This window comes from Drosophila simulans, chromosome 3L (genome assembly GCF_016746395.2).
Source record: "Drosophila simulans strain w501 chromosome 3L, Prin_Dsim_3.1, whole genome shotgun sequence".
Taxonomy (NCBI): Eukaryota; Metazoa; Arthropoda; class Insecta; order Diptera; family Drosophilidae; genus Drosophila; species Drosophila simulans.
This window is the reverse complement of record NC_052522.2, coordinates 19,999,808-20,023,205: the sequence shown is the minus strand read 5'-3', so window position 1 is coordinate 20,023,205 and position 23,398 is coordinate 19,999,808. Positions and strand designations below refer to the sequence as shown.

General features: G+C 45.1%; 8 protein-coding genes across 13 annotated transcripts; 3 read left to right on the top strand and 5 right to left on the bottom strand.

Moving 5' to 3' along the window:
• Positions 1-128: 128 nt before the first annotated feature.
• On the top strand, positions 129-4,832 carry LOC6738838 (toll-like receptor 13). The gene is made up of 6 exons (XM_002085602.4): positions 129-1,054; positions 1,798-2,028; positions 2,132-2,353; positions 2,549-4,167; positions 4,239-4,366; positions 4,428-4,832. The coding sequence occupies exons 1-6, from the start codon at positions 763-765 to the stop codon at positions 4,633-4,635; spliced, it is 2,700 nt and encodes an 899-aa protein (XP_002085638.2). The 5' UTR covers positions 129-762; the 3' UTR covers positions 4,636-4,832.
• A 235-nt stretch (positions 4,833-5,067) lies between these two features.
• Positions 5,068-6,840, top strand: LOC6738837 (DNA primase large subunit). Its single transcript, XM_002085601.4, has one exon. It carries the CDS (start codon positions 5,162-5,164, stop codon positions 6,761-6,763), a length of 1,602 nt encoding a protein of 533 aa, XP_002085637.1. The 5' UTR covers positions 5,068-5,161; the 3' UTR covers positions 6,764-6,840.
• An 11-nt stretch (positions 6,841-6,851) lies between these two features.
• LOC6738836 (phospholipase A1 1) lies at positions 6,852-8,272 on the bottom strand. Its single transcript, XM_016171794.3, has 3 exons — positions 7,965-8,272; positions 7,636-7,895; positions 6,852-7,583 (listed from the first exon to the last, which is right to left on the bottom strand). Exons 1-3 carry the CDS (start codon positions 8,158-8,160, stop codon positions 6,852-6,854), a joined length of 1,188 nt encoding a protein of 395 aa, XP_016032657.1. The 5' UTR covers positions 8,161-8,272.
• Positions 8,273-8,350: 78 nt separating this feature from the next.
• On the bottom strand, positions 8,351-9,896 carry LOC6738835 (DNA/RNA-binding protein KIN17). The gene is made up of 2 exons (XM_002085599.4): positions 8,816-9,896; positions 8,351-8,747 (listed from the first exon to the last, which is right to left on the bottom strand). Exons 1-2 carry the CDS (start codon positions 9,785-9,787, stop codon positions 8,547-8,549), a joined length of 1,173 nt encoding a protein of 390 aa, XP_002085635.1. The 5' UTR covers positions 9,788-9,896; the 3' UTR covers positions 8,351-8,546.
• Positions 9,897-10,040: 144 nt separating this feature from the next.
• LOC6738834 (cysteine sulfinic acid decarboxylase) lies at positions 10,041-13,042 on the bottom strand. Its single transcript, XM_002085598.4, has 4 exons — positions 12,317-13,042; positions 11,692-11,879; positions 10,405-11,380; positions 10,041-10,340 (listed from the first exon to the last, which is right to left on the bottom strand). The coding sequence occupies exons 1-4, from the start codon at positions 12,494-12,496 to the stop codon at positions 10,152-10,154; spliced, it is 1,533 nt and encodes a 510-aa protein (XP_002085634.1). The 5' UTR covers positions 12,497-13,042; the 3' UTR covers positions 10,041-10,151.
• Positions 13,043-13,582: 540 nt separating this feature from the next.
• On the bottom strand, positions 13,583-18,387 carry LOC6738833 (eukaryotic peptide chain release factor subunit 1). Of its 6 annotated transcripts, none has more exons than XM_016171792.3 (8): positions 18,284-18,387; positions 17,472-17,733; positions 16,232-16,407; positions 15,687-16,156; positions 15,468-15,623; positions 15,196-15,393; positions 14,987-15,134; positions 13,583-13,906 (listed from the first exon to the last, which is right to left on the bottom strand). In XM_016171792.3, the coding sequence occupies exons 2-8, from the start codon at positions 17,555-17,557 to the stop codon at positions 13,824-13,826; spliced, it is 1,317 nt and encodes a 438-aa protein (XP_016032655.1). In that variant the 5' UTR covers positions 17,558-17,733; positions 18,284-18,387; the 3' UTR covers positions 13,583-13,823. The 6 variants fall into 6 exon arrangements, with proteins under 6 accessions (XP_016032655.1, XP_016032656.1, XP_016032653.1 ...); XM_016171793.3 differs by having other exon boundaries at positions 18,248-18,352; XM_016171790.3 differs by having other exon boundaries at positions 18,141-18,333.
• Positions 18,388-18,646: 259 nt separating this feature from the next.
• Positions 18,647-20,657, top strand: LOC6738832 (retinoblastoma-binding protein 5 homolog). The gene is made up of 7 exons (XM_002085596.4): positions 18,647-18,780; positions 18,838-19,058; positions 19,113-19,319; positions 19,382-19,563; positions 19,617-19,736; positions 19,796-20,427; positions 20,497-20,657. The coding sequence occupies exons 1-7, from the start codon at positions 18,762-18,764 to the stop codon at positions 20,583-20,585; spliced, it is 1,470 nt and encodes a 489-aa protein (XP_002085632.1). The 5' UTR covers positions 18,647-18,761; the 3' UTR covers positions 20,586-20,657.
• Positions 20,658-21,320: 663 nt separating this feature from the next.
• Positions 21,321-23,158, bottom strand: LOC6738831 (serine protease inhibitor 77Ba). The gene is made up of 5 exons (XM_016171784.3): positions 23,009-23,158; positions 22,597-22,951; positions 22,172-22,475; positions 21,749-22,102; positions 21,321-21,690 (listed from the first exon to the last, which is right to left on the bottom strand). Exons 2-5 carry the CDS (start codon positions 22,917-22,919, stop codon positions 21,421-21,423), a joined length of 1,251 nt encoding a protein of 416 aa, XP_016032645.1. The 5' UTR covers positions 22,920-22,951; positions 23,009-23,158; the 3' UTR covers positions 21,321-21,420.
• Between the last annotated feature and the right edge of the window lie 240 nt (positions 23,159-23,398).

The window sequence follows — 23,398 nt, the reverse complement described above, 5'->3', positions numbered from 1 at the left end:
TGTATCTGATATGAAGGGAATTGATATAATTAATTGGGCATTTGTGCAGCCGGATGTTTTAGTGGCCAGCTTTTCGTATCGCCGATGGTCTGATAATCTAAGATTTGCCAAGTGATTTTTCTTATCGGTTCCCGTACTGGACGCCGTAAATCAAAACTTTTCTATCTGCAATCGAAACAATCGAGTAGAATAGAAAATTGTGTCTCACTGGACTTACTATGTGCTGGCCAAAAGCGAGCCGTGGCTATATCGGTTGATCCAGACCACCGATCCCATTGAAGTACGGGCCTAATAGCCGTACTCCGACGACCAGATAATTATCCGATAAGGAACTTGGCGTGGGCGTGAGGCGGGACGCTCAGTGCCACCGAAAAAGCGATACGCTGATAGTCCCGGGCCATTCAAGGGAAGATATTGCCAAAATTGATAAGCCGTATCATGGCAGAATTAGCCGCACATATGTATCGCAGCTACCAATTATTTCTGCTGACCAACGGAGCAGGCTGGGTCCTCCAGCCAGTCCATTGCGCGAATCCGAGGCGTGTGCTTCGTTCAGCCGCGAATAACGTGATTGGCGGGAAGAGTCCACCGCGGTTAACTATCACAAAATGTGGCTTGGATTTCGGAATAACCAGTGAAACTGAATGAGTGGCTAAAAATTGTATAGAACGCGATTATCTGTGCGATTGTGAAATCAAACAGCTGTCAAATCTTATTTATAATCCCCCATTACAAGCACTATAAGTGCGCAATTCAGTGAATATGTCTCCCAAATATATATGGGATGTGATCGTATTATGCCTGCTCCTCGGAAACGCAAGGGAAGCATCCACCGAGTTTTCGATCCAGGATGGCTTGATAATAGAACCAGATTCAGCCACAACATCCAGCGAGGAGGCCGAAGAGGTCAGCAAGGAGAGAACGGACCTCAAGTCCCTTATGTTGAAGTACGAATCGGATGATGGGAACAGTTGTCTGCTGGATATGATCAAGGACGAGGTGATATGGTGGCTGTTTCCCAACGGAACCCTCAAGGAGAGCACCAAGAAATACGGTAAACCTTTCCACAAGTCCAACAAAAATCGCTGCCTAAGTTTCTGTTTGATTGGGCATTGTTAACAGCACTTAAAGAAGTGATATACTTATACTTTCACGCTTCCGGCAACGCGAATCGACTGCTTATAGAAGTTCTTGGTGTTAGCCTAATCCCACCAGAATAGGTAACATTGTTATGGAATTCCTTATCGGTAAAAGCTCTGCATAACTACACCTAGAGAAATTGGGAACGACGAAATACCGAGATCGGTTGTTCTCAGTGGCATCAATGAGAAGAAACCTTCTTGATTTCCAGACGAAAACGATTTTTAGCCGGAAGCAGTATCGGGTTTAAAAGATAGAGAGAGAGAGAGAGAGAGGCAAATGAGAGCAGTCATTTGTAATCTGAGAACGGTTCGATCTCGATATCAAGATTCGATCTTGTCTAGATTTTGAGATCGAAATCTGAAATCGATAACGATATCGAGAACGGTTTTTTCTCTGAGTGTAGTAGCTTGGGGTGGATTTGGCAAAGCTACTCGCTGCTATCTCGATCTTAGCAATAATATATTGTATCTCTTCGAATGTTTACACCCGGCACTTGTTGAACTTAGCCTGTATTCCCATAGTATCAGATACTAAGTTAATGCTCTGATTCTATAGGATCGGTTACTTTTGAATATGATAGAAACACTTATCATTTGTAGGTTATACGTAAATACAACGAAACTTCTGATCGTATATATATTTACTTGTTTAAAGCCCACAAAATGTATTTGGATCTGTCCCACGGTAATCTTAAGGACGACACTGACCTGTTCCGAGAGGCGAAACTTTCGAGGAAAGTTACCATTTGGAGGACAGAAGTCTTCTCGGCCGCATTCAATACGTTGACTGCAGCTCCGTTCAGGACGCTCTACTCCATGAGGGAATCCTTGAAGCTTTTATCGCTGCGAGGGAATAACTTTGCCGAACTGATTCCAGATGCTGAAGGTAAGCTTGGCCGGGATTGATCATTGACCATTTAGTCAGTTGTGGGAGCCGGAAACGCAATGACACACGTGTTCTGATGTCCAGTTACCATTCGCCATTTCAGCCTTTGCTCGATTTGTAAACGAGTCCCGCTTGGAGGCTAGTAACTTGGTACCACACCATTGTGAACTACTACTTCTACACAATACCACCGATCTGTATGATCGGGAATGCTATCTCTACTTTAACAACAACACAAACATGGCACACTCAATCACAACCGGTAGAAACTATACGAACATTATTAAGGTCTTGAAAGATCGGTTCGATGAGCACGGAAGTTCAAGTAAGATCTCAACACAAACACAATTACACAGCAAAGACATTTTCCTAAAAGTCCTCATGACACATTTAATCACAACTTGATATCTGTTATTAAATGGCTATATTCCTGGTTTCATATCTTTTAAAAGGTTCTTACTATGTATCCGTAGGATGTATTTGGATGTTCTAACACGTTAATTCTATATCTCTTTCCCAGCTCAATCTATAGCCTGGGCTACCTTTCCTAAGATGCCCCGACTTTTGGAGCTGGACATTAGCAACTGCAGCATTGAGTACGTGAGCAAGGAGGCGTTCAAGAATGTCAGCAATCTGCGGAGGCTCTTCATGTCGGACAACAAGATCATGACGATAAGCCACGATACATTCTACTACGTCCAGGGAGTGCAGTATCTCGACCTGTCCTTCACCAACTTCCTGACCTACAGCTACCAATTGCAGTTGCCCACTCTGGAAATGGCCTTAAGTCTGATATACGGCCTGAAGATCCAGCAGAACGTGTTCAAATATCTGCCGGAACTGATTTACCTGGACCTCTCCCACTCGAAGATGACGAGGAATAGTGCGGTGGCATTTGCCCATCTGGGGGACAAGCTGAAGTTCCTTAGTCTGTGCTACACCGCCATCCCCATGGTGAGCAGTACGATCTTCAAGAATACGGTTCTGGAGGGCCTCGACTTGTCCGGGAATCCCTACCTATCCTACAACATCATCGACGACGCCTTCGATGGCATTGCGAACACACTAAAGTATTTGTACTTCGAGCGATCGAATATTAAGGATTTGGAGTGGTCCAAGTCGTTGAAGAAGCTGCAGGTGTTGGGCCTCGCGGGTAACAACATCAACGCTCTTACTCCGGCCATGTTTCAGTCTCTGGAGTCCCTGGAGATCCTCGACTTGAGCTCGAACCATGTGGGCAATTGGTACCGCAGTGCCTTCCACAACAACTCCGCCCTAAGGGTTTTGAACCTGAGGAGCAACACCATCAACATGCTGTCCAACGAGATGCTGAAGGACTTTGAGCGATTGGATTACCTTAGTCTCGGGGACAACGACTTCATTTGCGACTGCCATTTGAGAGCGGTGGTGGAGGTGGCGGCCACCAATAATAAGGATGCAGACTGCTCCTATAAACTGCTGAACTACAGTCAGAAAGCCGTAGGTGAGGAGGTAATATCTCTGGCGGAGTCACTGATTATAGATCGCAAGCTATGGCAGAGTCGCTATATTCCCTGGCTGCAGAAGAGTTACTCCAACATTAGGGAGTTCAATCGCGCGAATCATATAATCAAGCTGCGCTTCTCCTCCGAGGACTACGTGGTAACCAAGTGCTCCACGGCCCAGCCATACCACCTAGAGGACATTGACGGAGATCTTACCCTGAAATTTCAGCTGCTCGACTACGAGGCCAGTCAGTATTACTGCTTCAACAACACCGATCAGCTCCAGGTGGATGAGCTCAACTGCCAGATCAGGTCGATGAGTGACCTTACCGAGGAGCTGCACCGCGTTACGAACACAGTGATCGCAGTCATGGGCAGCATAATTGGCGCTTGCATCCTGGGATTTATTATCTATCTGAAGCGCTGGCACATCCACTACTATTACTCTTCCCTGAAGTCCGCTGCCTTGTTGTCCAGTGCGTCCAAGGAGTCGGTGGATAAATTCACAAACATATCCCAGAGAGATCCGAGTGCCGTCTACGATATCTTCATCAGCTACTGCCAAAATGATCGGCCCTGGGTGCTCAATGAACTACTGCCGAACGTGGAGGAAACCGGGGATGTGTCCATTTGTCTGCATGAACGAGATTTTCAGGTGAAGCTTACTCATCTAACAACATTGACTTACTTAATGAAGTGAATCCTTAATCCTTAATCCACATGCAGATTGGAGTGACCATCCTGGATAACATCATCTCCTGCATGGATCGATCGTATTCCCTAATGCTAATCATATCCTCCAAGTTCCTGTTGAGTCATTGGTGTCAATTTGAAATGTATTTGGCACAGCATCGGTAAGGAATCCTTATCTGTAAAATTCCAATATAAAAATCAATATATGTGTGTGTATTGTAGCATCTTTGAGGTCAGCAAGGAGCACTTGATCTTGGTTTTCCTGGAGGACATTCCACGCAGAAAGCGACCCAAGACTTTGCAATATCTCATGGATGTGAAAACGTATATAAAGTGGCCGACGGCCAAGGAGGAGCGGAAGCTGTTCTGGAAACGTTTGAGGAGATCCCTGGAGGTCATAGGGATCAACTCCAGAGAGATCAGTGTTTAGAAAACACGTAATTTTATCCCAAGAGTTCTAGTCAGTTGTGCAAGTACCTGATATAGTATATAAACAACTTAATTACACTTTTACGAAGACGAAAGTTTCCCCACAGTAAACATAGTAATAGGCAAAAATAGCTGCTTAACATAGGCATAGTCTATAAATGTTATACTAATAAATAAAGGTATTTAGGTTTTTAAGAGCTTAAATGGGTGATGTTTTTGAAATATCTTAACAAAGGCAATATGCGTAATTTAAACATAACCCAACGGCTGGAGTGAGCAGAGCTAAGGGCTAGGAAATATCTAACAATGCGCCACACAATACCTTATTACCAAATTGACTGATAATAACAATTAAAAACGTTTAATAATGAAATACAAATTAAATAAGCCGCAAGCATCGATAATGGGCGAAAAACTATCGATAACAACTGCCACAGCTGATATTGGCCATCAGTATTTTGCGCGCCAAAACAACAAACGGGCATTCGACAAATTGTAAATTACTTTAGCGCTCCGCACGACGCACAATGGAATTTGGTCTGAAGAAACGCGCGAGACATGAGGTCAAGGTGGAGGTGGCCAGCCTGGAGACCAAGTACCCGCACAACGTCATGATGTACCACTATCCGCCGACGGAGGACGTGCACATAGACGAATTCGAGGAGCTGGCTCTGGAGCGCTTGCGCCTTCTCCGCGTCCTGGATCGCGCAAGCACCCGGAACCTGCGCGTGCTCTCAGATGAGTGGAAGGAGATCGTGAGTGCAGACCTGACCCGCGAAGGATTGCGCAGCTATCTAAGGCTCTGCTCCAACGGCGGAAGCGGCAAGCACGAGGCGGATATACAGACCCGCAGGCGGGACTATCTTTCGCACTTCATACTGCGGCTGGCCTACTGCCGCTCCGAGGACCTTGCGCGCTGGTTCGTGGCCCGCGAAATGGAGCTCTTCCGGTACAAATTCGCCGCACTTAGCAGCGCCGAGGTAAAGCAGTTCCTTGAGTCCAACGGCTTCGAGATTCACCCCCTTACCGAGGCCCAGAAGGACGAAGTCAAGGATGGCCTGTACGAGAGCACTGCCGGACAGAGCGTGGCCAAGATCGAGCTGCTGGACTTCTACAAGGTGCCCTTCACCCAGGTGCTGGATCTGGTGCGCGGACGTCGCTGCTACTTAAAGGCTGGCTACGCCTATGTTAACACCCACGACCTGGTGTCCCTAGTGGGCACCAAGCAGCAGGACGAGATCGAGCAGGGCCTGCAGGCTGCTAAGACTATGGTGGACGATGTAGAAGCCGACGATCGCATATCCCGAACGCTTAAAGCTCTGCATAACTCGTATACCGGCAGGGATTACACCGTATGTCGGGATGCAGCTGTGCCCATCGAGTCGCTCGATCAGCTCTCCAAGACCTCCATGCCGTTGTGTATGCGCATATGCCACGAGCACATTCGCGCCAACCATCACATAAAGCATACCGGCCGCATGCAATACGGCCTGTTTCTTAAAGGAATTGGCGTGACGCTGGAGGATTCGCTGCGCTTTTGGCGCGAAGAGTTCACCAAGAAAATGGACTCGGACAAGTTCACACGCAGCTACGAGTACAACATTTACCATAACTACGGAAAGAAGGGTTCCATGGTCAACTACACACCCTACTCGTGCGCCAAGATCATCAAGGATGTGGCGGGGCCGGGCGATTGCCACGGCTGTCCGTACAAGAACATGGATCAGGGCTCGTTGAAATCCAAGCTGTCCTCTTATGGCCTGTCAGCCAGCGCCATAGAAGAGGTGATGTTCTTTGTGTCCCGCGGTCACTACCAAATTGGATGCGGAAAGTACTTCCAACTTACCCACAATTCACCAGTCGAACCGAGCATCAATCACCCCAACAACTACTTCGAGGAGAGCCAGATGGCGATGGGCAACCGGCAGAAGCGCGCCAATGGTTCTGCACCGCCCAAGGCCAGAATCCGTCCGGATATCAAGGGCCATGGGGATCGGTCCATGCTGATGGGCGACGATGACGATGAGTTGTGGCGAATCGCGGAAACCCAGGAGCGCATCATGCAGAGCCAAAAGGACATATCCGAGGCCTTCAATGATGATCTAGATCTTACGCAAATCGATTACTAAACGTTGTACGACATTAATTAACTAAGGTATATATATTTAAGCATCGTAAATAAGAAAAGTTATATATGTATATTCTATGGCTCGAACTTCACCTCTGGCACAGATAGCAAGTTTTTAGTCTAGGATCAATAGTGTTCTCCGAGTTTCGGCCGTAAGGGGGCCAGCCATTGACATCTACGTAGTACATGCCCCTGGCTTGGGGATTCATTCGATAGCCCATCGGGGAAACTATGCTAGGTGTACAATCACGTTTTCTTAGCTCATCCCAAGAAGCGCACTTCTTGCCCATGAAGTTCTTCTCCTGGTGTGGATATGCACTCTCGGCGAAATACTCAACGGCTCGGGTATGAGAGCATCCGATGGTTAGGCAGCCCGGCTGGATGGGATGTGCTCCGCCTGGATAGAAGTCCACATCCCCGAGGGGTCCACGCTTGGCCAAGATACCAATGTTGGTGTGGATTATGTCCACTAGCTTGGCATCGCCACGCGTCAGTCCAGGCAGAATCTTTTCCCGCCTGAAACATGGCTTGGCCGGATCCAAGCCAGTTATCCTGGGTATAAGTTTTCCGGTAAGCTTCTTAAAGGTCCGACCAGCAGTGCCCATAATGTGAGCTCCTAATGAATGTCCTACAAAGAAATCAGAACCTGAATTTACAGAGACCAAGGATTCCTGTATGAACCCACCAATCAAGTGGATATTTCGAAGTGGGGTCAGCTCTATAAGGTGGGTCAGACCAACTCCAATATGCTCGCCAATTAAGTCCGTGTTCAGCGCCGACCACGCGTAGAAGGTGTCCACATAGTCAGCCGCATCTACAATCTGAGATGGAAGCCTTGGATATATACTTTCAAAATTGATCCACTAGACAAACCACAAAATTCACATCGGCACGACACATGAATGCCTTGGAGATCATCGAAATGGCCGAGGATTCGTTTACAGTGTTTGTCCATCCGGTGGCCAGAATTACCACCTTACGTCCCTTGCTGAACCGAGAGTGCTTCCACAGCTTCGAGGCCTCCAGCAGTGGCACACTGTAGTTCTGGCACGGCGTCATGTACTGAAAATGCATCTTCCTTATGTCCGGAGTGATTTGCGCAGGGATTCTGTCCATAAAGAGGGTGGAGGAACCTGGCATTCAGATCAGAATAACATCAAATAATGTTTTTTATGTTGATAAACACAGAACGTTATCCTTACACACAGCATCAATTATGTTGGAGGCCCATTCGAGTGGAGCAGCTGTGAGTATGTTCGCCTTAATGGTAGCGATGTCAGTCAAAAGTCGAGGCACTACATCCCACCAGCTTCTCGTCGACCTGCCCTCCTCGTCAGCAGCTATGTCTCCCAATGCTCCGAGGCGTAAGAGGATAACAATGACACACAGAATCCTCATATCCCGAAAATATTATCCCGACTTTACCACACCGATGCTGGAACTAGTTTAAGTTTTGCAAGTATAGGAATTATCGCTAGTAAAGCGGCCATTGTTCGCTGGTTTTATTGTTCCCAACCTGAACTCAAAAATATTGTTTACATACCCACTGAAATATTCATACACTGAGTAAATGAGAGTGCTCTAGTTATTTCCATTAAAAAGTCATGTTTTATTAACCCAAATGCTGAGCAGGCCAAGTTTAAGTTACGAACTTATTATGTGCAGATTTTTGTCTAGTTCGCGTTCAGCCTTTCTCCGAAATGGTCAAACAAAGTTTCCACTTACATATATTTCAAATTAGCTTAAAAAGGTACAACTATAGAACTTAACTTAGAAAAGCGCAGCTAGGCGCCATGCAGTTTAGATATATCTTCGTATTGCACGTTGTCTACAATTCTGCCTTTGAGAGGACCGTGCAATATTTCCACGCTGACTGAATATCTGCGCTCGTCCAGTTTCCTTAGCAGAGCCTCGGATCCGCGATAAGCGCCATTAACCACCATGACAGGCTTGTCCAAAGCAGGGATTACCGTCTCCAAGTGAGCCTGGAAAACAAAAAAAAAAACATCTGGGTAAATATCCCTTATGGGCCAAAATTGGGTTTCCAACTTACTTGATCCACTTTTAGCTTTTCCCCGGTGTCCAAGAACTTGATTTTGCCCTGATATCTGTCAATTACATCTTGGACAACCGCTTTTTGTTTGAAGAACTTGTCGCCCATGGATTTGGAAATAAATTTGACCACGATACCCTTGTGCAGCCAGTAGTCCTTGCGGTTGGCACGCTCCTTTTTGCCTTCCTCCTGCTTGATGATCTCGTCCAGCACCGACCGCGTTTGGCTGTCTCCAGCTACGGATTTGGGTTTCTTGAACACCTTTTCTTCGGCTTCAGAGGCAGGTCGCTTGGCTAGAGCGGATTTCCCTAGCACAGTGTCGGGCTGGAACTTTTTCTCAAGGCGAATATCAAGCTTGAGTGGTTCGTTCTCCTCGCGCTTTAGCTCGGTGAACTTCTCCTGGCCTTCTTCCTCCTCGCCGTCCTTGGCCTTGGCCTTTTTAATCTGCTGCTCAATGAAGTCGGCCATCCGCTCCTCGTCGTCCTTCTCCATCTTCTCCTTGCGATCAGCCTTCGCCTGCCGTTCCATGGCTTCTGGACTGCGATCGATGTAGCTGACAAACCAGCCCTTCTCCGTCTCATCCGCTATCACTTGCCCAGTCCGGCCCAGCCACTTCACGTAGTCGGAGAGGGTGAGCCACCGCGTGGCGTTCATGTGGATGTGCTCCTTGTGGGCAATGTACTCCTGGTAGATCTTGTTGGCGCTGGTTCGCTTCGTGCCGAATCGGCGGCGCAGCAGCTCCATGTAGCCGTCGGAGAACTCCTTGCTGAAGCTGTGTAGGAATTTGCCAGGATTGTCCGCAAAGAGGAGCAACTGGCGCTGGTGGGACTCGCTCATCGTGTGGCACTTGAAGCCGTTTTCATCGCGACACTGCTTCTCGCACATCTGGCAGTACCAGCGCAGCTTCTGCAGGCCCTTCGACTTCATCTTGTTGGCCAGGTACTTGGGCGTACCCACTTCGGCGCGACCCATCTTAGCTCCTTTTTATGTGCCTGGTTTTAACAATAATTTCGCAACTAAAACTTATTGTTTTGATCTCACGTCAAGGTATGACCGTGCTGGGGTAACAACAATACCCGTAACAACATTTATCGATAGCTACTGCTGGGGGCTGTTGGTGTGACCAGGCTTATATTATTTGTTGATAGCGGTAGAAAATGAATTTTAAAAACTTATTCATTTGTTGAAAGATTTTATTTAAAGATTCAAAATATATTAACCCGAGTTTAGATAATAAAGGCATATTTTTTTTTATCACAAAGTAAAAAACACCAAAGAAATGTACAATTGCAATACAACGATTTCCGTTAATTAGCTGACTTCACATAGAAAAAATTCAAAGGACAATTTTCTCGCCCAATCTCTCAATTTCGTCCAAAATGAAGTCCAACTCTTCGCTTTTCAGGATGGGAAAACAAGTAAAGACCATGCGAAAGAAGTTGCCCAGATTTTTAGCTTTAAGAGGCGAGTAACCAATCATCAAAGTGCCGCTGTGGGCCATTTGCTCCTTAATTTTCGGGGCCACCTTTAAAGGAGCGTATAAAAATGTGAGCTTTAATAGTCCATCAAATCGATTGTTATTCACTTACAGTGTAAAGTCGGTTCCACCATTCAGGCGTCTCCTCCTCGCTGGACACCCTCATTGCTTTGGGAATGAACCAAAAGCAGACATTGGAGTACTCGTGCTCCGGGAGCACCAATCTAAAGCGATCTCCGCGCTGGCGCAGCTTGTCTTCCAGCAACCTGGCGATGTGGATGGCGTGGTCCACCATGAGTCCATACTTTCCGTATCCGCGAGCCTTAAGCATTAGCCAGAACTTGAAGGCGTCGATCTTGCGTCCGCACTGGACACTCTTGTTTCCCGTGTCGTAGGATACATCATAGAACTTGTCCTGCTGGAACAAATAGTGCGCCTCGGTGCTGTTGCATCTTTCCAGCAGACGGCCAGATTCCCTGGTCAAAAAGAGCGAACACTGCAATGGAGCACCGATGGTTTTGTGCGGATTCCAGGAAAACGAGTTCGCCCGCTCGAGGCCGGCAATCAGCGATCGGTTCTTGGCGGAGAGCAGTGCAGCACCTCCCAGACAGGCGTCCACATGGAGCCACAGACCATGTCGTTCCGTCACATCCGCCGCCCCATTGATATCATCAAAGGCACCCAGAACAGTGGTGCCTGCAGTACAGTTGACAAAGAACGGTTGCCCGCCGCGGGCCTTTGCCTCTGCGATCTTCGCCTCCAGGTCGTCCAGCAGCATCTGACCCCGCTCGTTGGTCCTCACCGACACACAGTTGTCGCTGCCCAATCCCAGCCAGTTGGCCGCCTTCACGAAGCTGTAGTGCGACTCGTCGGAGGTAAAGAGCACCAGCGGTCGCATCCCAAACATTCCAGATGTCTTCACCTCAGGCGCGATCTTATAGCGGGCCAGAACCATGCCGTACATGTTGGAGGTGGAGCCACCGGGCGCAAAGATGCCATCGCCTTCCTTGTATCCTGCCAACTTGCAAATGGTCGCGATCACCTCAGTTTCGATCAGGCTAAACACGGGCGCAACTTCGTAGGTGTATCTGAAACATAAGTTTATTGTGTCTTGTTGGTTACATCTGTTAAAAGTGTGATTATGGTAGTCCTATCATGGTAATCTCATCTAAATGATTAATAATTTGCAATGATTGTGTATGAAGTGTGCTTAATCGCCATTTAAATTAATCGAGAAGGGGGGTTATGAAACATACAAGTAGTACTTTGCTATCTCCATTACATAGTACAATTATCTGTACGTTGAACCCAGCCACCACTTGTCGATTGGAACACGAGATGCAATCAGCAGTCGCTCATATAGACAAGACACATGTGCGGAATAATGCTGCGAACTTACGTGCTGCCGTTCATGGCCTCGGTGACCAGGGCTCCTGCCAGTCCAAAAGGGTCCAGCTGCCCGAAGAGCTGATTGTGGAAGCGGCCGTGCGAGGTTTTCACGGAGTAGTGGATCACCTGCTGGCACAGCTCCTCGATCTCCGCGAGCGAGCAGTTTTCCGTCTCCCGAACCTTCAGGTTAATCAGTTCCTGGAAGTGATGGTGCGAAATCATGTAAGCACTCTGCGCTCAAGATTGTTATAGAAAAGCGACCCTTGCTATAAGGAAGTATACTAAAGATTCAACATATTTCGAAAACGTTTTCTGTTGAATATCAGCAGGGTTAAATATAAAGGGTTTAATCGAACTAATAATATCTTTACTCAGAGAAAACCGACCATAATCTATGAAATAACAAACAATTCAATTATAATTAAAACTATCAGATACCTAGGCATGAGTGTGCTCAATCAGGAAGTGCTACTATCAATTGACTCTTTGCACGTATTTCGTCGGGCCAGCCATAAACCAATTGCTACAATTTGAGGTCAAGTTTCGAATGAACTCTTCCATTAATCAGTTCGCTGTTATCTCTGGTTATCTCCACATCGGCAGACGCCGCATCGTCTATCACTTGCTCCACTCACCTTCAGTTTGTCTGGCTGCAAAAAGGGGACTATCTTCTGCTTGCCCCATTTTTGGGGATCCACGCAGAAGGTATCCTCCTTCTGGAGGAGGCGGAATACGTTCTCCAGGATTTTCCAGTCGTCCATGAGGCCATCGCGAATCTGGTCAACAGTCTCTGCTCCCTCCACTGATTCAGCCATATCACACACTCGGTCGTTAGAAGTTTCCGTATCTCAATTGGCCAGTAAAAAGCTGATTATTTTTCCCTTTCGAGATCCGAACCTCTTTCGTCGACGATTCAATCAGAAGTGCCCCGCTCGACTGCAGCAGATTGTGTTTTAATGTTCTCTTGATCAAATTCTCATCAAGTTGTAAACCAACGTCTTTGCTCGCACTCAAATTGAAATACAAATGATCGGGACTGTAAGAACACACATACAGCTCCACACTTGTGCTCTTTAGAGTGAACCTCGTTTTATAACGAAAGCGAAATTAAAGTGATATTAAAGTCGAGATTCTTTAGGGAATTTACATGATATAATTCATAGGTTTCTTGAATATAAAATATATATATTAATTAAGCACATGCCTTATTAGCTAAGGGCTGCCTAATTAGGCATTTCTCGTAACCGAAATCCTGCGTAATTCGTTTTCTTTTCATCTTGACGCATTATCGTCAAACTCAATCGAAATTTGCATATTTACCCTATCGATTAAACAAGTTTTATGTGCATGCCACCAGAAAAACTTGGTCAAGTCAACTAATTGAATGCCCAACACCGCAGAACTTAGCTGAGTTCACTTTTTGGAGGTCTCGCTGCAATGATTACTTACAAATATTCAAACGAGTACGGATACCTGCACGGCACTGCGGCTCAGAAACAAGTTTCAGCTCACCAGATGTATCTGAGCGATTCTTAGATGCAAATCAAGACAAGTACTACTAGTGCTTGTTGTTGTCGTCCACGTGCATCGCAAACTAATGAAGTGGGAATCTCGCAGTAAACTGTTCCCAGTGTGCCTGCAAATAGAAAGTAGAAAATGAAATGCCCATTTCACTTTACTTTCATTGCTGTACTGGCAGTACTCCAAGTGGCTACCAGCATTTTACTTATCCAGCAGATAGCAGAGTCGGAATTTTATCAGCTTTCGGTACGAATTTCGTTCTCAAACTATAATAGAACGATTAAAACTCTCAGATACAATACTGCTTATAGCCAAAAACTATAGGAAACGTGGCGTATCATTAGATTTATAGTCGCTCGAAAATGTATTCAAATCGCAAATTTGTTCACGTAAAACGGTAGCTTTTTAATATGTTTTCCTCGATTTAACATTATATCGTTTGTATCTATATGCATTATTAAAAATTTTACTTTTTTCGCCAACAACGTAAAAATGGAAGAAGGTTTGTGTTTTCTCATATTATTTAAATATTCTATTTGATTTCCTGGATTTATATAGTTGTAGTTGCAGTTCAGTTTGCGGTCGACCGTAGTGGCAAATTCATTTCTACAGATACATTTCCTAGTAATCATCTAGATCGAAGCCATCATTGTCCAAATCATCGAGCTGCATACTCTGGAAGTCCACCTTGTAGCGTAAGATACCTGCAGAGGCACACAGCAATTGAATTAAATTAAAATAAGAAACAAAAAATATACAGGGGAACAGAAGCAGATTGAAAAATAAATGAAAAGGAAAAAACCAAAGGATCAACACAGATAGTTTAACTGAACATCAGATTCTCACCTCCTTGGTATCCACACTTAACTTTTCATACACTAAATAAAATGTTTTGTGTAATTCGCGACTAAATATAAACGGATACATCCCCATCCTCATTATGTGTGGTGTTTTTATTCTGGTTTAATTTTTATTACAATTTTATGGATTAGATTTGTATACTTTCTTATAACACTCGGCTGTAATTTGAATAGGGGAAATGCAGATACGTTCGAAAGTGGCATGTGGCATGTGGCATGTTCACCGAAGATCTTTTGCTCCTAAAACCGCAGTCGAAACCGAACCGGATGAACGGAGAATGCGCTAATATCTATCGCATCGCTTTTACATGACAATTGAATTACAAATTACGAATTACGAGTACGAAATATGAATTTAATTTGCTGCTTAAAAGTAACCTCGCACGCGCTTCCGCCTGGTGCATGACTAATTAAAAAATTTGGTAAAACGTATAGGTACATATCTAGATGCACGCTGATCTGATCGACAAGGAAATGCACCATCCGACTGATGAGGGGGACCCTATTGGTGATAAATATTGAACGGCTACGCTGAACATAGGTAAAACTATGTGGCAAGTAAATTGGTTCCTAATCAATTTGAACGTTTTGCTTTACGAGGTTTCCCAAAAAGTACTGGTTTATTATGTATGTAACGCATAATCGAGACCCGTTCGCAGCCCACCCTTAATAGGCTTAATAGTCATCGAGATCGACGTCCTCCAGCGGCTCGTCGGCCTGTAGGGATTGGAAATCTACTTTATAGCGCAAAATGCCTACATATCGAATTGAGGTACCAGTTCGCAAATTAACATTTACATTATAGCGTTGACGACCGTGTGAAAGCAGCATGAGGGAAGAGGAATGGATATAGTTGCAGCATTTGTTTAGTACAATAACCAATCTACAACTAGCCAGCCTTGCTGTTTGGCCGCTCAAACTTACCGCCGATTCCGCCGAAACCTCGCACGAACTGACTTCCTTCCTGGGACTTATCCGTGATAATCTCCAGTGTGGCGCCGAACATTTTGTAGTTGTTTGCCAGCCATTCCAGCAGCGGCTGAGACTCAATCAGCTCCATTTCTACCCCGCTCTATACGATTGAATTCCCAGTTAGCGTGCGGATTAGGATCATTATTCAGTTTAGCTCTCACCTCCTTGTCAGTGAAGTGCGACTTGTCCTTTTCCTGCTCGGGCGTCAAATGTAATACTGTCGTTGACGTCGAGTTGGCATGATTCTTGAGAACGTAACGTTGAATATCCAGGTTCTCCCAACAAATGAGGGTCTCCACAGAGCCAAGTTCCAGTGCCCGCAAAGTGTCCTCCACTCCAAAACAGTATTTGCCAGTATCCTGTTAAATATGGAAAGCATGCGGATGTGGTTTTTACTTTAAAAATGCCTCAGAACTCGCGTCCGGCAACTCACCTGAGAAATTTCATCAAAGTAGCGACCAATGAGTTTCTTCTCCTGTATGAATTTCACGTTCTGCAATGATTCGGCCGCCAGTTCAATGGCCTGGTTAAAACCGTTTTCCCCACCATACGACACATCCACCAGCTTGATGACTTTTGATTGCAAACGCTGAAAAAAGATTCAAGTGTAAGGCTTAATGGCATCAAGGGAAATAGGTTAACTCCCACTTACAGGATCGAACATATCAGACTGACTGAGCTCAGTCTTGAAGTCCGCACTACCAGCCAGGATGAGTCCGGCAATGTTAGGCTTGTCGTTCGTGATGAAGAGCTGGGTGGCCACCTCGGCGACCTTCCGCACGTAGTTGTGGCGCTTCTCCATACGCAGACGGGCGAAACGAAGGGCGGACTGACCACCACGACCGTGCTTCTTCGGCAGATCGACGGTGAACTTGTGGAGCACCTCGCGGGTGTTGCCCTGAAGGGTACCGAACAGCGCTCCATTACCGTCCATCACGATGAATCCAAATTTGTTGTCGTCGGCGAGCAGGGCAGTGAGGGCCTCCGTGTGGAACTTGTTGTCGCAGAGGTAGAGCGACGTGTTTATGGGCTTGAATGGCTCAAAGTCTATGTTCACCTTCTTCTCCTTGCCCTCCTCTGTGACTATTGTGCCGCAGTAGATGACCAAACCGTTGGGAGGCACTGAATTGAAGCGGTTGGTGATACGGTTTAGAGTTCGTGTTGATTGTTTATGTGCAGTTTCTTAGCTCAGCTTACCTTTGGTGTATAATTTGAGTCTGTGCTGTACCGACGTAATGGCACCGAGGACGGACAAGCGATTTACACGCGACTTGATGTTCGACGCCGTTCCAAACTCGTCGGCCAACATTTTGCTGACGCGCGAGATTTGATCCTTTGGCGGAATAATCAAAGAAATCATGCTGGTTCCATTGCTGCAAGAAACCCAAACAAGGGAGAACATGAGTCGCGGAAATGGCAGGTATACATAATGGGCTTTCTGCCACAGCAACAGTGCTACTCAATCGTATAACCTACTTAAAGTTATTTAATTGGCCGTGAAATTTCGTGGCATATGTCTTTTAAACTTAACATTCGGTTATTGGAATAAATTTTAACTTTGATTATTGTATGGAAACAAATACGTTTCTGTAACTTCCAAACGTTTGTTTCGCTGATGCAAACCGTTTTCCCGTTCGCTATAATACAGAGGTGTGCCAATCGCAATTTGTACAAAATGTTGGAATGCAAAATACAAAAAATTGCACAGAACTTAAAAAAAAAAGCAAATACATATGTATGTATTCGCAGTTGGCTGAAAACCAATAGAAAGATATCTGTCAAAGCGAATCCCAATTGGCAACAGTCGCCAACTCCAACTAGAAGAGGTGTTATGTTAGCTTCAATTGTGGCGCATATTGACAACAATATAAATATATATGTATATACATAGTAAATATGCTCCTGTGGGGGTCACTCGATTTGCTGACCTTGTTACCCACTCTAAAGCGGTGTGAAGCGGTAAGGACCGGGTCAAGGGAGTGAGCGAGGCAGGGCGAGTGAGAGCGAGGGGGTCCACAAAGCTTGGCCCATTTTGGGGCAAAAACACACACACACATGCACGCATACGCACAACGGCCACGAGGCGATTACTCACTCACTCACTCCTCTCTCTCTGGCTCTCCCTCTCTCTCAATCAGTCTAGTTTAAACTGATAAAAACTCGACAAAAACGTGTTGCTCGTATGCAAAAAAGAGAGATGGAGAGAGCCGGGGGATCTTGCCAAGATTGGAAACAATGCAAAGGAGATTCACACGGCGACAACAAGGAAAGGTGGTTGTACTCGCCGCTCCCTCAAGCCCCCCCCCACACCCACGTCCAGTACGCCCACATCCACCCCCGTGTTGTTGTTTTCGTGCCATGTATTGTGTATACCCCACACACGTACACAAATTAGTGGGGGGGGTTAAAGGACATGTATATCATTGATAAGACTCACCCGCGGGCCATTTCCAGGCTCTTGATGAGCTTCTTGATTTTCCAGATCTCGACATTGCGATCGGCAGACGTTTCCTCGCCAGACATTTTGCTCGTTGCTTCTTTTATTTACCCTTTCTCTCACAGAGAGCGTGCCTACGTGCGAGTATGTGTGTGTGTGGGATGGGGATTGAGAATTTGGGCTCCTGAATCCTTGCTAAGATCCTCTGCTGGTCGTATTCACATACACGTTCTTCCTTTTAACGTGGCTGGCGATGAATACACTGCAACGATTAAAAACGTTTTTAAGTATTCATTTACACATGCACACAGAGTAAATAGAGTGGGAGGGGGGAAGTTAAGAAGGGGAGTGGAGTGGAAAGCACAAGCAGAGCGCGAACACCGTAATTCGCCCTCGCTCTCTCTCTTGCTGTAAAACTGGAAAGCTGGAAAACCTCGACTCGAATTTGAAAAACAATTCGAAACCAAGTGTTGTTTTGGCATTAAAGGCCCGCACTTTTGTTGTGAACGAAATTCGAAACTGGGTTATTTCATTATTTCACTCTAACCGTTAAGCTTTCGAAGGGAGTGAGCGAGAGAGGGCAAGCAAAAAATTGGCAATGAAAGGGGGAGCGAGCGAGAGAGGGCGAGTGCTCCAAAGGTGACGTTGACACAATCGCGTGCCACGGACGAAACGTCTCCGAAATGGCTTAATTCGAAACGTCTGCCTTCTCCAATTAGAACGCTTATTATGATGCTCGGTGTCTGCGTGCAATTTCACAATCCGGACTTGGTTACAATTGGCGAATACATCTGCATAAATTTTTCTCATACAACGTGCACAGAGCTCAAAAAATAGGGGTGGCAAAACTCCGATTACATTATCGATATCTTAAAGTATCGAACCAACGTCGAGACAATCGCTTTCTCCAGAGATAAGACTATCGCAACTAACACTCATAAATTAGTGCGAAATTGAATTAAGATATATCTAATGCAGTTCAAAATGTACTTTCTGCACTAAATTGAGCCATTTTATATGTTTACCTATTTCAATATATATATTTCACCTCTAAAATGACCTAATGTTATTCTATTAAAACAACCATATTTTGTAAGCCAATGTAGATGAGAATTTCTTTTAAAATTCGAATTATAATATAATAGTTGATGTTCAATTGTTGTACATAATATAACCACAACTATCGAAAAACTCGTCTTCTGTTAAGCTTATCATTTATAACATAAAATGTTATTGTAGTTCGGTGTGAATGTCAGCTGCCATTTTAGAAGAAGAAGATAGTAAACAAAAATGAATTTGGAGCTACTAGGTGAGATTGCCGCTCATTTTCTATGCTTATGTAGTAAATAACTCCCGCTTTATTAAGAATCATTCGGACAGAACTACCCAGAGGAGTTCGACGGCTCGCTGGATTGCATTTCGTTGGCCGTGACATGTGCCTTTAACAAATACGGAACCCTTTTGGCCGTGGGATGCAATGATGGCCGCATTGTAATCTGGGATTTTCTGACGAGGGGCATTGCCAAGATTATTTCGGCCCATGTGCATCCCGTTTGCAGTCTCAGTTGGACCAGGAATGGTCACAAGGTAGGCCCTCGCTCGCCGTACTCCACATCATCTACAATTTCCAATCCACTCCAGTTACTTTCAGCTTCCACGGACAACAATGTGTGCATTTGGGATGTGCTAACCGGCGAGCTGGAACACAAGTACAGGTTTCCATCGCCTGTGCTGAAAGTACAGTTCGATCCCCGAAATGACAACCGACTTTTGGTGTGCCCCATGCGATATGCCGCCGTTCTTGTAGAGGTCGGCGGAACTCACCGCTGCCTGCCCTTGGATTCCGATGTGAGCTTGCACCTTGATTATTCGTAGCTTGATTTTTCATTGAACTCCTTGTTCGTCACCAGGGCGACTTGAACATCGTGGCTTCTTTCGATCGCAGAGGCAAACACATCTACACAGGCAACGCCAAGGGAAAAATACTCGTACTGGATGTTGAAACCTTTGAGGTGGTCGCCAGTTTTCGCATTATTGTAGGCACCTCAAGTGCAACGGCTGTAAAAAGCATCGAGTTTGCGAGGCGTGGAGAGTGGGTACTCATAAGTAATCGGGATTTCATAACGTAACAAATTTATCTTTCAGCGCATTTCTTATCAACACCTCAGATCGAGTTATTCGTGTTTACGACTCAAAAGAAATAATCACTCTAGGCAAAGACGGCGAACCGGAACCCATACAAAAGCTACAGGACTTGGTCAATAAGTATGATGTGCAACGAACCCTTTATAACCAATTGATTGACCAATATCAATTCCATCCAGAACCACCTGGAAAAAGTGCTGCTTCTCCGGTGATGGGGAGTACATTTGCGCTGGCAGTGCTCGCCAGCATGCTCTTTACATATGGGAAAAGTCTATTGGAAACCTGGTGAAGATCTTGCATGGCACCAAGGGTGAGCTGCTCTTGGACGTGGTGTGGCATCCTGTGCGGCCTATCATTGCCAGCATCAGCTCCGGACTGGTATCCATTTGGGCTCAAAATCAAGTGGAAAACTGGTCTGCCTTTGCACCAGATTTCAAGGAATTAGATGAAAACGTAGAGTACGAGGAGCGGGAGTCAGAGTTCGACATTGCGGACGAAGACAAGTCTGTGGATCTGAACGCAGACGCGCAACAGGACGAGGAAATTGAGGTGGACGTGCAGAAAGTGGAGCCGGTGGCTGCCTTTTGCTCCTCCGACGAAGAAGGCGAGGACGAGAATGCGCTGCAGTTTTTACCCATGGCACCAGAAGTGGAGGATCCCGAGGATGGCTGGGCCGGTCAGGACGGACTGGAGCCCAGTGCAGTTATGCTTAGCCACATGGAACCGCATGACTATGAGGACGACATAATGGCTTCCAAGCGACGACGCATGCAGCTCTATGATGTCAGCTTACCTGATGCACCCACTGATGGTATGGTATAAAGTTGCCTCCATAAAAGTTTCAACTGGCAATTTAACTATCTTTAACTGCTTATTTCAGAAACACATCCCCTCATTTCTAGCAAGGCCGGCAAAGACAAACAACAGCCCGTGGGTGGCAAAAAAGCCGCCGGACGTACCAAGAAATAAACATCATTTCACATTGCCTAATCGTTGTCTTTGTAGTATGTAAATAAAGGCTTCCATCTCCGCAATCCAGTACAGGAAGGGAAAACTCGCCATTCTGCTGCTCATCAAAGCCATTGTTACAGCTGCGGCAGTGGTTCCCTCTTCATCGGCAATTACTTGGTAGTTTGTTTTCAGAGTGCCATTCGGTCCAGATTGCCTTTTTTTGTTCTATATTCCAAGCCATGCTCTCCGAACTGCAAACAGCAAGATCAACTTTCAGCTCCACATTTTGAAGCTGCTGTTCGTGCACATGACTTTAATATTTCAATTTTAGTATCGTGGTTTGCATTATTGACTATATTATTCGAATTGTATTATCTTCCTGTGCATGCGTTCGATCCTACGAGATCTCGGTTGAATATTATTGAGAACTGTGACAGATTTCAATATTTCTTGGAATTTCGGTAGAAATAAAACTTGCGCTGCGTCTATGCCTCTGGAATCTTCATCTTCTCCTGAGATCTCGACGTTCATACGGACGGACAGACGGACATGGCCAAATCGACTCGGCTTTTGATCCTGATCAGGAATATAACACTTTTCCAGGTCGAAAATGCTTTCTTCATACTTTTTAACGAATCTAATAACGTGTAAATTTACACTTGTACTAACGAATATTGTTGATAAGTACCACTACTTGTACGTTGCACACCCACTATAACGCCCACAAATCACACAAAATTGACACGCCCACTCTTTTAAATAGTTTTCGGCTTTATTTATGTTGTTATATTTTTTAACTATTGTCTATTATATACGAACAACATAAAAGCAATGTATTTCCTGTTTATCTTCGTTACGGGACCTCACCTTCCCGGAAGACTCCGGAGTGAATGAGCAATTTGTGTGTTCTTTGTAGGACAAGGTATGCAAACGGCCTGGTCATATGGAACTTGATGTTATTTGTTCCAGAAGATTTCTGCGGAACAGCATCAGGCAAACCCTCTTCATCTACGACGATCCGGGCGAATTGGTGGTAGAAGGAGAGGTACACACCTCTGTCCCCGGTAGGTTTCAGCATGCGACCTAGATCTGCGTGCATGTCCTCCAAATCCGAAAGTCCAGCCTTTTGAAGGTGTTCAATATGACGCAAATTTAGCATTTTTAAGAGATTTTTTACGTACCTCGGTTACGGAATCTTCCAGTGAAAGTACGGATCGCGTATCGATCTTGGGAAGCTTGACTTCTACATCGGATTCATTTTTGGAGGCATCGAGCTTCTCAAGGAGCGGCTGCAGTCCCAGGTTCTTCAATTGGTTGAGCACCTGGCTAACTCTGTAGGATGGCTTCGGCAGTATGAAGATCATTACTAGCTCATGTTCCCCAAAAGGTAGCTCCAGGACATCCGCTTGCAGACCATTTACATTTTCGGCGTAGGCAAACTTCCCCGTTTGCACCATCATATCCACCTTACCTGCCGGCTTGCCGCTGGAGTCGGAAAACTGTTCCTCTTTCGTCTGGGACTTATCGAATGGATACTGGAGATACATCAGATAAGATATATTAAATACAATGCAAGCGAGGATGAACCTGGCTCTGGATCTCACCTTCCATTTGGCCTTAAAGTAGCTAACAGTAATCCCCAGCATCGTTACTGTATCATTGAACGAACGACGGCTATAAGAACTGTAGATTTCCCCATGAGAGGCTTTGTCGATATCGTCGTTGATTATTATACTCGCCCCCTGGTCGAAGTCCACACCCCTTGGCCGGCCCTCTTGAAGAACCACATTCTCTTCTCCTACTCCTCTTAGGACTACACTGTTGTACCCTTTCACGAGTTCTATATCTCCTACATCGTCGTAGTAAGCGTAACGCAGCGAAAACAATTTTGTGTTTTCGGAATTCAAACTAGAATTTAAAGAAAAAGCTTTATAAAATATGTGAATTATATATCCTATATATATTATATATATAGTAGTATATGTCCTATATTCTAATATATGTACTTTCTGAGTAATATGGCACTTACTAGTGATAAGCACTGGCAGCCTCGTACCACTTGCGCAGTGTTGGATAATCGACATAAATCGCCAGGACATCGCGTATCTGCTTCAAGGTAGACCCATCTGCTCCCTCGTAGAGCATGACCATGAGTGACCACGTGGAAAATGGCGACATCGCAAAGTTTTTCAGGTTTAAATGCGTGGATTCCATTTGCAGCATGTTGAGGGCAAATTGCAGCCTTGCGTCCGTCATGTTTTGTAATAGACTCTTCGTATCAGCAGTATTTGCACATAGATAGGCCCGCAAACTGAGCACCATGCCAAAAAGCCCCAGAAATCCGAGCTTCATATTGTCAAACAAATTTACTTGGCTAGACAAGGCTAGACCAATAAGAAATATTTAAGCTCAAGGAAAAAAATCTCATTAGCTTTTCTTACCTCTTTGTGCACCCGAACGCTACTCAAAACTGGTTTCTTATTTACGAAAAACTGTATTTATAGGATTTATTTTCCTTAATTTGTGCAGTTCAATATTCAAAGCCATGTAGTCTTTATTTTAATATTAGTTACTCGTAGATTTTTTCAAAAGTATATAAAATAAAGTATATACATTGTTGGTAATAGGTTAGACACACGTTCAACTTTGCTTCATATTTATTTATAAAGTGACGATAGAAAAGAAGTTGATATGCAAAAACATGTCTTATTTAATGATATTTAAATATAATATTCAAATGATTATACATATTTAACAAACTTGTGTTTTCGGACATTTTTTTAGAACCACTCAATACAGGTCTAATTTTTCTTGGTCATTAGAATAGACGC

What these genes read in the sequence shown, in the direction of transcription:
- LOC6738838 (XM_002085602.4), top strand. Translation starts at nt 763, where the DNA reads ATGTCTCCCAAATATATATGGGATGTGATCGTATTATGCCTGCTCCTC. An exon ending in GGAGAGCACCAAGAAATACG is followed by an intron (nt 1,055 to 1,797) that starts GTAAACCTTTCC and finishes ACTTGTTTAAAG; the next exon opens with CCCACAAAATGTATTTGGAT. An exon ending in TGCATGAACGAGATTTTCAG is followed by an intron (nt 4,168 to 4,238) that starts GTGAAGCTTACT and finishes ATCCACATGCAG; the next exon opens with ATTGGAGTGACCATCCTGGA.
- LOC6738837 (XM_002085601.4), top strand. Translation starts at nt 5,162, where the DNA reads ATGGAATTTGGTCTGAAGAAACGCGCGAGACATGAGGTCAAGGTGGAG.
- LOC6738836 (XM_016171794.3), bottom strand. Translation starts at nt 8,160, where the DNA reads ATGAGGATTCTGTGTGTCATTGTTATCCTCTTACGCCTCGGAGCATTG. An exon ending in CAACATAATTGATGCTGTGT is followed by an intron (nt 7,896 to 7,964) that starts GTAAGGATAACG and finishes TCTGAATGCCAG; the next exon opens with GTTCCTCCACCCTCTTTATG. An exon ending in GTGCCGATGTGAATTTTGTG is followed by an intron (nt 7,584 to 7,635) that starts GTTTGTCTAGTG and finishes CTTCCATCTCAG; the next exon opens with ATTGTAGATGCGGCTGACTA.
- LOC6738835 (XM_002085599.4), bottom strand. Translation starts at nt 9,787, where the DNA reads ATGGGTCGCGCCGAAGTGGGTACGCCCAAGTACCTGGCCAACAAGATG. An exon ending in AAAAGCTAAAAGTGGATCAA is followed by an intron (nt 8,748 to 8,815) that starts GTAAGTTGGAAA and finishes TTTGTTTTCCAG; the next exon opens with GCTCACTTGGAGACGGTAAT.
- LOC6738834 (XM_002085598.4), bottom strand. Translation starts at nt 12,496, where the DNA reads ATGGCTGAATCAGTGGAGGGAGCAGAGACTGTTGACCAGATTCGCGAT. An exon ending in TGCAGCCAGACAAACTGAAG is followed by an intron (nt 11,880 to 12,316) that starts GTGAGTGGAGCA and finishes CATCACTTCCAG; the next exon opens with GAACTGATTAACCTGAAGGT. An exon ending in GAGGCCATGAACGGCAGCAC is followed by an intron (nt 11,381 to 11,691) that starts GTAAGTTCGCAG and finishes CTTATGTTTCAG; the next exon opens with ATACACCTACGAAGTTGCGC.
- LOC6738833 (XM_016171792.3), bottom strand. Translation starts at nt 17,557, where the DNA reads ATGTCTGGCGAGGAAACGTCTGCCGATCGCAATGTCGAGATCTGGAAA. An exon ending in AGCCTGGAAATGGCCCGCGG is followed by an intron (nt 16,408 to 17,471) that starts GTGAGTCTTATC and finishes GGTTTCTTGCAG; the next exon opens with CAATGGAACCAGCATGATTT. An exon ending in CGCACTTCACTGACAAGGAG is followed by an intron (nt 15,135 to 15,195) that starts GTGAGAGCTAAA and finishes TCAATCGTATAG; the next exon opens with AGCGGGGTAGAAATGGAGCT.
- LOC6738832 (XM_002085596.4), top strand. An exon ending in GGACCAGGAATGGTCACAAG is followed by an intron (nt 19,059 to 19,112) that starts GTAGGCCCTCGC and finishes AATCCACTCCAG; the next exon opens with TTACTTTCAGCTTCCACGGA. An exon ending in GCCTGCCCTTGGATTCCGAT is followed by an intron (nt 19,320 to 19,381) that starts GTGAGCTTGCAC and finishes GTTCGTCACCAG; the next exon opens with GGCGACTTGAACATCGTGGC.
- LOC6738831 (XM_016171784.3), bottom strand. Translation starts at nt 22,919, where the DNA reads ATGAAGCTCGGATTTCTGGGGCTTTTTGGCATGGTGCTCAGTTTGCGG. An exon ending in GCTGCCAGTGCTTATCACTA is followed by an intron (nt 22,476 to 22,596) that starts GTAAGTGCCATA and finishes TTTAAATTCTAG; the next exon opens with TTTGAATTCCGAAAACACAA. An exon ending in ACTTTAAGGCCAAATGGAAG is followed by an intron (nt 22,103 to 22,171) that starts GTGAGATCCAGA and finishes ATGTATCTCCAG; the next exon opens with TATCCATTCGATAAGTCCCA.